The sequence below is a fragment of the Pan paniscus genome, chromosome 13 (genome assembly GCF_029289425.2).
Source record: "Pan paniscus chromosome 13, NHGRI_mPanPan1-v2.0_pri, whole genome shotgun sequence".
Lineage (NCBI taxonomy): Eukaryota > Metazoa > Chordata > Mammalia > Primates > Hominidae > Pan > Pan paniscus.
Genome location: NC_073262.2, coordinates 45,006,282 through 45,016,963, shown reverse-complemented (window position 1 = coordinate 45,016,963; position 10,682 = coordinate 45,006,282). Strand labels below are relative to the sequence as shown.

At 36.2% G+C, this 10,682-nt stretch overlaps 1 protein-coding gene across 2 annotated transcripts in view; it reads right to left on the bottom strand.

The window, feature by feature from the left end:
* The window catches only part of LOC117979372 (POTE ankyrin domain family member I), a 51,943-nt gene that overhangs the window by 6,990 nt on the left and 34,271 nt on the right, over positions 1 to 10,682 (bottom strand). For both annotated transcript variants that reach the window (XM_055109396.1, XM_055109397.1), the window contains 3 exons: positions 10,087 to 10,131; positions 9,555 to 9,739; positions 827 to 947 (listed from right to left, as the gene is read on the bottom strand). In XM_055109396.1, the coding sequence (XP_054965371.1) occupies positions 827 to 947; positions 9,555 to 9,739; positions 10,087 to 10,131 (351 nt within the window). The remainder of the gene's footprint in view (positions 1 to 826; positions 948 to 9,554; positions 9,740 to 10,086; positions 10,132 to 10,682) is intronic.

Sequence of the window (10,682 nt, the reverse complement as noted above, 5' to 3'; positions counted from 1 at the left end):
GGTCAAAAAATATACACAGATGCAGGATTTTCCCCAGGTCTGCTGATGCTACTTCTAGTGATCCTCCACAAAACCACACTTACTTCTGTGGTGTAAATATATAAATACAAAAGAAACCTTTTGTTTCAAAATATGAATGGTAAATAAGATACAACTTATAGAGATTTTCTTAGAAATCATGAGATTTGCCATTGCAGTAACTTTTATTTCCTCTTTATAATGTTTGAAACAGTAGTAATGGTGAAATAGGGGAAATATACTGAACTATTTCTCCAGAAACAAAATACTTATCAATAAATTATTACTAAATGTGTATCATGGCATGTCATTGTTTTCAAACCTCTTTACATTGAAATGAGAAACTACTTGGAGCAAACTGTTCCTCTCTGCAAAAGTAAGGATAATGGTATCCACAATGTGGCCTCTGACCAACCTATACATTTCCTACTTTCTTATCAGTGAAAATAATCAATTGACTTCTCTATTAACATTTTTTTAAAAACTAATGTCCAAAAACAAGAAAATCTGTTTTCAGTAGCAAAACTTATTTCTGATGTGGAAAGATCATCAATTCTCATGAAAAACATCAAATACTTCTCCTTTGGATTGAGGCCATTGTGCAGGTCACTACTCAACTGTTGCAGGCAAATGAAGGTGAATTAAGAACATGGCTTTATCCTATATGTACGTATATAGATATATGACAAAGGATATACAGAATATATACACACATATATATGCCTTAAAAATCCTTTATATTTCCAAAATACAGTTCTTTAAAATATACACACATATAAAAACATTTGAAAATAACTAAAGAAAATACCTCAGAATTCATTTTTTCAACCACTTCTATCTGCTTTTCTTCATGAATCAGAATCTCATCGTGTAATATTCCAGTGTTCTGTTCTTCACAAAATTGCTTCTGAGTATCATTTTGTTCGTCACTAGAAGAAATTTTAATTTTCATGAAATACTGGAGGTGTCCCTAAAATGATTTACAGGGCAAGATGGCGCCATCAGATGTCATTCACACAATGCATATCTGCATATTATTCCAAGACAAGGCAAAGGGGTCTCACATCTGTTAACCAGGTGTCCCCATCCATGCTGGCACCAGGGACTGGTTTTGTGGAAGATAATTTTTCCAGGAACCTGAGGTGGGGGATGGTTCCAGGATGATTCAAGTATATTACATTCATTGTGTACTTTATTTCTATTATTATTAATATATAATGAAATAATTATATCTCACCAAAATGTAGAATCAGTGGGAGCCCTGAGCTTGTTTTCCTGCAACTAGATGGTCCCATTTGGGGGTGACGGAAGATGGTGACAGATCAGAAAGGCATTCGATTCTCATAAGGAGTGAACAATCTATATCCCCCTGCATGAGCAACTTACAACAGGGTTCGGGTCACACTCAGGACAATCTAATGCCACCGCTGATCTGACAGGAGGAGGAACTCGGGCGGTAATGCGAGAGACAGAGAGTGACTGTAAACAGATGAAGCTTCACTTGCTCACCTGCCTCTAACCTCCTGCTGTGTGGCCCAGGTCCTAACAGGCCAGGGACTGCTAATGGTCTGTGTCCTATAACCCATACTTTTTATGTTTATTTTTTGGAAACACTTTCTACTTATATTCTTGATTCCTATGTATTTTATAAACAACTTAAAAATTCCTTTTAGAACAAGACAGGGTCTAATATTATGTTTTTAACATAGGACTTTGAAATAATTTTATCTGTGTATGAGAGAGAGATGTGAAATAAACTCATCGTTAAGCACTTTCCATTTTACTTTTATTTCATGCATATTAAGAATAAAACTGGGAAGTCCTAGGCAGAGCAATTGGGCAAGAGAAATAAAGGGCATCCAAATTGGAAAAGAGGAAGTCAAACTATCTCTTCACCAATGATATTATCCTATACCTAGAAAACCCTAAAGACTCCTACAAAACACTCCTAGATTTGATACATGAATTCAGTAAAGTCTCAGAGGTTATAAAATAAATGAATACCAATCAGTAGCACCACTATACACCAACTACGATCAAGCTGAGAGTTCATATCAACAATCCAATCCCTTTTACAGTGGTTGCAAAAAAGTGTGAAGTACCTAGGAATATACTTAATGAAAAAAGTGAGTGATCTATATAAAGATAACTGGAGAACACCACCAAAGAAAATAACAGATGACACAAACAAATGAAAATACATCCTATGTTCATGGACTGAAAGAACTGATATAGTGAAAATGACCATAGTGCCCAAAGCAGTCTACACATTTGATACAATTCCTACCAAAGTACCAATGTCATTCTTCACAGAATTATTTTAAAATGCTGAAATTCATGTAGAACCACAAAAGAGCCTGAACAGCAACAGACATACCAAGCAAAAGGAACAAATATGTTGGCATCACATTACCTGACTTCAAATGATACTCTAAGGCCACAGTAACAGAAACAGCGTGGTACTCGTATAAAAACAGATACATAGATCAATGGAACAGAACAGACAACTCAGAAATAAAGCCACTACAACCAAGTGATCTCTGAGCAAGGATACAAAAACATACACTGGAGAAAGTACAGGTTATTCAATAAATGGTGCTGGGAAAAAAAGATAGCCACATGTTGAAGAATGAAACTGGATCTCTATCTCTCACCATATACAAAAATTAATTCAAGATGGATGAAAGGCCTAAACCTAAGACCTGAAAACATTGGCCTAGGCAAAGGATTTATGAGGAAGACCCTAAAAGCAAATCCAACAAAAATGAAAATAAATAAATAAGACCTAATTAAACTAAAAAGCTTCAGCACAGCAAAAGAAATAATCATCAGAGTAAAACAACAACTTATACAGTGAGAAAATTTTGAAAATTATGATGCTAACAAAGGACTAATATCTATAACCTACAAGAAACTCAAACAAATCAACAGGAAAAACGCAAATAATTCCATTGGAAAGTGGCCAAATTACATGAATAGACATTTCTCAAAAGAAGATGTACAAATGGTAAACAAGCATATAAAAACATGCTAAATATCTCTAATCATCAGGGAAATGTACAATAAAACCACAGTGAGATATCACCTCACTGCAGCCAGAATGGCCACTATTAGAAATCAAAAAAACAACAGATGTTGGCATGGATGCGGTGAAAAGACAACAGTGATACACTGCTGGTGGGAATGCAACTTCATACAAATCTATGGAAAACAGTATGGAGAGTTCTCAAAGAACTAAAAGTAGATCCTACCATTTTATCCAGCATTCTCATTTCCAGATATCTACACAAAATAAAAGAAATGGTACTCTCAAAAGGACACCCGCATACATATCTTTACTGCAGCACAATTCACAATATGCAAAGATATGGAATCAACCAGTGTCCATCAACTGATGAGTGGAATAAAGAAAATGGACGTATATACATATATATATCTCACATCACATATATGTATCATATATATGTATGTGTGTATATACACTCACACATATACATATGTACACAGCTGAGACTGGGTAATTCACACACATACATACCTGAGACTAGGTAATTCATAAAGGAAAGAGGATTAATTGATTCACAGTTACGCATGGCTGGGGAGGCCTCAGGAAACTTAACAACCATGGTAGAAGGGGAAGGGGAAGCAGGCACCTTCTTCATAAGGCGGCAGGAGAGAGAGAAGAGAGAAGTGAAGCGCAAAGAGCCCCTTATGAAACCGTCAGCTCTTGTGAGGACTCACTCACTATCACAAGAACAGCATGGAGGAAACCGACCCCATGAGCCAATCACCTCCCAGCTGGTCTTTCCTCAACACCTGGGAATTACAATTTGACATGAGATTTGCATACAAACACAAAGCCAAACGATTGGGGGGGGGGGGTATCCTTATTTTTAAAATATCTAAATGTCATTATTTATAATTCAAAATAGCAATTTTTATTACTTATGATTTTGTTTGAAAATAAAATGAGCTCGTAAATTTTCTTCACTTTTAACCTATTCAGTCAAAATATAGAAAAAGCTAGATTTGCCAGCAGAAAATTGTAACCACTTTTTAATGAGATAAAAATGTATAACAATATCACTATTATTGTACAGAGAAAAAAGTGAACAAGAAAAGGAATTTAAAAAGACAGAATATGACTATCATATACATACATGAACTGACAAAGAGACTAAAATCTCCTACTGGAGATTATGTTAGGACTTGAGCAAAAGCTTCTAAAAATACCAAAAACAAAAACAAAACAATTATTTTTAAGAAATAAATTATACAGAGAACTCTTCTGGTTAAGATGATGTATCAAAAAAATAATCTTCGTGAGAGCTATTATTAACCAAGTCATCATAACCAAAACTTTAAATCCACAATTCTGGAATATTAAAAAGTTTCTTTTTGAACATAGTTAATGGAAGGCAACTTTTGAACAGAAAATTGCTGGTTAAAGTTGACTCAAACTTAGGAAAGAATTGACCTGTAGCCATGGTAACAAGAAGCCAGCCAGAGCCAGTTCAAAATCTAGTCAATCGATCAATGACCACTGGCCTTGCTCACCAACCAATATCAGTGTGAGCAGCTTGCTTCTGAAAGACAGCCAAGCAGCAACAGCTGCTCCATCAGAATAGACAGTGCCTGACCAGTATAGTCTTACTATCGGAAGCAAAAATTCCAACTGTCTTTTTATTTCAAATACCGAAGGTCCATAATCCCTTGGAAAGAATTTGTGAGTCCATTACATTTACCACCCTAAAAAAAATAAAATACTAGTTGCCGGATGTGGTGGCTTACACCTGTAATCCACCCAGCACTTTGTGAGGATGAGGTGGGTGGACTGCCTGAGGTCAGGAGTTCAAGACCAGCCTGACAAACAGGATGAAACCCCGTCTCTACTAAAAATACAAAAATTAGCCGGGTGTCATGGCACGCACCTGTAATCCCAGCTCCTCAGAGGGCTGAGGCAGGAGAATCGCCTGAACCCAGGAGGCAGAGGTTGCAGTGAGCCAAGGTCACACCACTGCACTGCAGCCTGGGTGACAGAGTGAGACTCTGTCTCTAAATAAATAAAATACCAGTAAAGTTTGTAATTTCTCTAACTCATTTTACCATAATTGCAATTATCATGATTACCAGTAAAAGAATAGTGAATAACCACAATATTGGGCTTTTCTCCCTAAGTGAAAAAATATTAATATAAAGAAGGTAGCTTATTATAAAAAGCCGAAAGAATTTTTAAAATACATATAATTACCAGGCAAAATTGTTAAAATGAACCTTGTCAAACATTTTTTAAGTGAGAATCAATCAAACAATATACCCGGGATAAACTCCATTCATTCATTTAATACCTATTTATTAGGTAGCTACGTCTGATAGGCTAGGCCTTTTTCTAGGAAGTGAGGCTATGGTAATGAACAATAAAAACCCTATTCATGAGAGTGAGATAAACACACAGTAACAACAGACAGATACGGCAAAATACACAGTACGTTAGAGGAGAAAAACTAAAGCAGGAAAATGAAATCTTTATGTGTTTGATGGGAAGGGTGGTGGGAAAGTTGGGATGGCCAGAAAAGTCCCTGCTGAGAAAGAGGATTTTTCTTCAATACAAAGAAACTTTTATTTGTACATCAAAGACTCTAAAAAATGATGATGTTAACAGAGTTGATGTCAAGACACAAATAGCTTTGAAGTTAGAGATGATAAATCACTTTGTTTCATTGAACCTTCCCTCAATTACGTTAGAAAGCATCCCTGGTATGTTCCCAATTGAATCTCAAGCCTGACGCGTCCTGATGATACAATCCTAATTCCTTTCTGTTAGTCCTCATTATGTCTCTTTTTTTTTTCATTTTCTTCATTTTCTCTGGACTAGGAATTGTGCTGGTACATGGTTCTTCCTCAGGAAGTGGTTATTCCTTAATGGGTTTCTTTTTACCCTTTTTCTTCTTCTTAGAAAGGGGATTTTAAGTAAAGAGCTGAAGTAATGGAAACAGTAAGCTAGAAGAATATCTGGGGAAAAAGCATTCCAGACACAGGGAACTGCTAAGTGCAAAGGTGTGCCTGGAGTCTTTAAGCACTAGGGATAGGTAAGGAATAGCAACAAGTTCAGTGTGGCTGAAACACAGCAATAGAGATAAGAAACAGAAGTTTCAGCAGGAGAGGTAACATGCCAGATGGTTTACTGCCTTTCAGTTATTAGGAAGAACTCTGGCACATACTCAGAGTGAAATGGGAGGCAATCAGAAGGGCTGGGGCAGAGGAATGACAACGTTTGACTTATGTTTTAAATACATCCACTGAGATAAGAATTGATGAAAGGGGAAGTTTTTAAAAACCAGGACTATCAATTCCCAGTCTATGACACTCATCTAAACTGCAGATGACGGTGGCTCAGATGTACAAGATAGACTGGCCTCTGGATATATTCTTCAGATAGACCTGACAAGATTTACTGAGAGATTAGATGTGAAGTGTCAGGACAGAGAGAAAGATCAGTCAAGAATGACACTGAGGTTTTTGGCAGAGCAACTGGAAGAGTTGCTGTTAACCAAAATAGGAAAGACTACATGAGGTGTTGATTTCAGGAAGGACATCAGTAGCCCAATTTTGGATCTGACAAGTGTGTGATACCCAACAGCTAATCAAATAGAGATGTCAAGTAGGTGGGATGATATAGAGATCTGGAATTAAGGAAAGAGATCTAAGTTGGAGACATACATTTGGAAATTACTAGCATATACACAGTAGAAAAAGTCACGAGGGGCCAGGCACGGTGGCTCACACCTGTAATCCCAACATGTCATGAGGCCAAGGTGGGCAGATCACCTGATGTCAGGAGTTTCAGACCAGCCTGGCCAACATGGGGAAACCTGTCTCTACTAAAAATACAAAAATTAGCCAGGCATGGTGTCGCACACCTGTAATCCCAGCTACTCAGGAGGCTGAGGCAAGAGAAGTGCTGGAACTCATGAGGCAGAGGTTGCAATGAGCCAAGATCATGCCACTGAACTCCAGCCTGCGGGACAAAGCGAGACTCAGTCTTAAAAAAAAAAAACAAAAAACTATGAGAAAGAAGATTGAGGACGGAGCCATGAGAAACAACAATGTCCAAAAGGAGAAAGATGAGGAGCAGCAAGCAAAACAGACCATGATAAATGGACTAGAAAGGCAGGAGGAAAAGCCTGAGGGAGTGAGGTCCTGAAAGCCAAGTGAAGACGCCATTAGGGAGGAGATGCCCTCCATTGGCTCAAATATTGCTGACAGATGAAATGAAGTGTAAGAAAAATGCCTAGATTTAGTACAGAAAAAAATTAGTGATAATCTTGAGGAAAAACAACTCTGGAGGAGTGCTGAAATTGAAGACTTACCGGCATTGAGATCAAGAGTGAATGGAAAGAAAATTTGAGTTCATGAGTGTAGACAGTTCTTTAAGGACAACACCCTTAACACTCATGACTGAGAATGATGTAATTTTCATCCACAGTCATGGAAAAGTGATAGACAAGAAATAGTAGCTTCCAAATTTTACATACCAGGTGGAGTTTTCAAATTTTATGTAACAATTTTATATTCTAAAAGTTATAAAAATTATACACATATGGCATTTAGAAATGTCAGACCAAGGTTTTAAAGGCCCTTTGAACATTTCTAGATTACATAAGCTGATTATCATTTTGTTCGTGCTTATACATAAAAACCAAGAAATACTAAAACTCTCAAGGAGAATATTTCTTGCTTGATGAAAATCAGCCAATTCTAGGACAGTTGACACTGATCAAATATACAAAGTAATTGATCACAGTAAAATACTGAGTTCTGTTAACAGGAATAAAGTGGGAGAAATGCAGAAAATAATCTTATTTTATAAATGTAGTTTTCAAAATCATATGCAGTCACTGGAAAAATATGGTGAGGTGAATACTGAAATATATCCTTTTCTCAAAGGGAGGATAATGTCACACATGCAGGGCACTTTTACAAATAAAAGTCACTGCATTAGCAGCACCTTCCTTTTAGCACAAGGGTCAGCAAATAAGCACCTGTGGGCCAAATCCAGCCCACTGCCCATTTTTGTAAGTCAAGTATCTTGGAACACAGCCATGCTTATTCACTTTACAGTCCATAGTGTCAGTTAGCTGGTTGTGATGTTGCACAGCTGTGGTCTCAGCTAGTAGAGAGGCTGAGGTGGGAGGATCACTAGAGCCCAGAAAGTCGAGGCTGCAGTGAGCGATGATCACACAACTGCACTCCAGCCTGGGAAACAGAGTGAGACCCTGTCTCAAGAAAATAAATATATGTAGTCCACAAAGCCTAAAATATTTACTAACTAGCTCTTTGCAGAAAAAGCTGGCCAACTCCTGGTTTAGTAGATCAAAGATTCTTTGATGTATTTTAATAAAAGTTTTACCCAATATACTGAAATGTTTATATTAAATATAGATCCCCATGTACAATCCCTTGGCAATATTCAGATTGAGGGTCCAATATTTCAGCACTCAGGCACTGACAACAAAAATTTAGTAACTAGCAATCTTGTTGCTAACAAGGTACAGTGTCAATGTAGCATGTAGCTTCCATTTGCAACACAGCAGATATTACAAGAATTTTAACAAGAACTCTTAAGATGTGTCATCAAACTAAATGCTTTAAATACATTTTAATTGTGAAATAATCAGTATACCCTACATCTAACCTCATTTTTTAAAAATGGTTGCATAATACATTATTTTGGGGATATGGAAATTGAGCTATTTCCTATTGATAAGGAACTAGACTAGCTCCAAATTTTTTACATAATAATACTATAATAAATGTCCTTATACATAAGTATACATATAACATATCTATACAAATATCCTTTACATGTATTACATATGCTTACTCTGTTATATATGTGTGTGTGAATATGCTACTCAATTAATGTTCAAAATGTATTTACCAACAGTATATGAAATGTCTTTTTCAATGAAACCATTTCCCCTGCAGCAACACGGATGGAGCTGGAGGCCATTATCCTAAGCAAACTAATGCAGGAACAGAAAATCAAATGCCACATGTTCTTACTCATTAGTGGGAACTAAACATGAGAACTCATGGACACAAAGAGGAGAATAACAGACACTGGGGCCTACTTGAGGGTGGAGCGTGGCAGGAGGGAGACGACCAAAAAACTACCTTTCGAGTATTTTGTTTATTATGTGGCTGGTGAAATAATCTGTACCCCAAACCTCCATGATACAGTTTACCTATATAATAAACCTGCACATGTACCCCGAAGCTAAAAGAAAACTTCACTGAAAAGAGAAGAAAATGCCTTTTCCCTCACATTTGCCAATACTGGTTATTTTTCAAATAAATTAATGACTGGAAAAAAACGGTAACTGATTGTTTGCTGATTTTCATTTTTCTGATTAACAGGCAAGGCTGAATATCCTAATAAAAGTATAAAATTTGTTCATCATGAATATTAGCCCAAATTAGGATTAGTTTGACAGCACAAAGTTACCTCCTGTTCAATGTTGCCATAGGCTTACCTGTGATACTCTTCATTCTCAGTGTCAGGAAATTGCTGGCTTTCAGGTGTTCTGCTCTTCCTTGGAGGAATTAATCCATCATCACCATTGCCAGCAGTGGCACCATTAGTCAGGTTTTCTGGGAATCCGACATGAGTACTTCCGTGCTTCTTCATTTCTTCTTTGATAGCCATAAAATTTTCTACCTGGAAAATACAGAGAATAAGAAATTATCTACTTTAGGCACATTATCTATTGATAATCAGACTAAAACCAAGAAAGATAAAATAATTGGTCTAAAGCTCCTAAAGTGGCATTACCTAGCATTTTATGGCACCATTCGGGATTATTCCATAATAATGAAAGAATAGCTCTAGGGTTTGCACCTCTTTAAAATTCAATGTACAGAATTCTGAGTTAACTATTAAATTTTTCACTGATGATTTATGCAACTTACATGATAGGATCATGTATGCCTACATTTACTACACTTTGTTAAACAACATAATGTAAAAATCTAATTCAACACAAACATTTGAATATAAAGGTATACCTCTCTATCACCATCCTTATTTATTTCTGGTTCTTGAGATCTTTTCTGCAGATGTAAAAACAGAAGGTTAATTTGCTTGTTGTAATTCTGTGACATTTCCTCTTTTGGAGTGCATGTTTTTAAAATAATTTTATTCTTAAGTAATCAAGTATGGACAATAAAAATTAGAAAGTAATTAAAATTAAACTGTTAAAAGAAATAAATAATAATTAAAATTAAGAATTAACTTTTTAATCTATGTTTAGCTACTGCCACATCACTGGCTTCTAACATGTGAAAAATAATTCACCTTAGACAAAGGGAGAAGAAAAACATGAACCAGCAAACTTAACTTTCTCACTATTTGTTTGGACTAAATTTAATTTGTTATGTGTTAAATCTACCAAAAATGAATCAGCAGATGATTTGTAGTGTTCCAAAATCTTCCTCACTTGAAAAGAGTTTACCTCATGAAACCCTAACTAGTGAGCACCTACAGTGCACTGAAGTGCTTTTTTAAAAGATTCCTAACTGGATTATAGGCACCCTTTAAACTATTAGGAGCCGAAATCAACACCAAACAGAAAGAAATGCAAATTCTCACATTTTAATTGAAA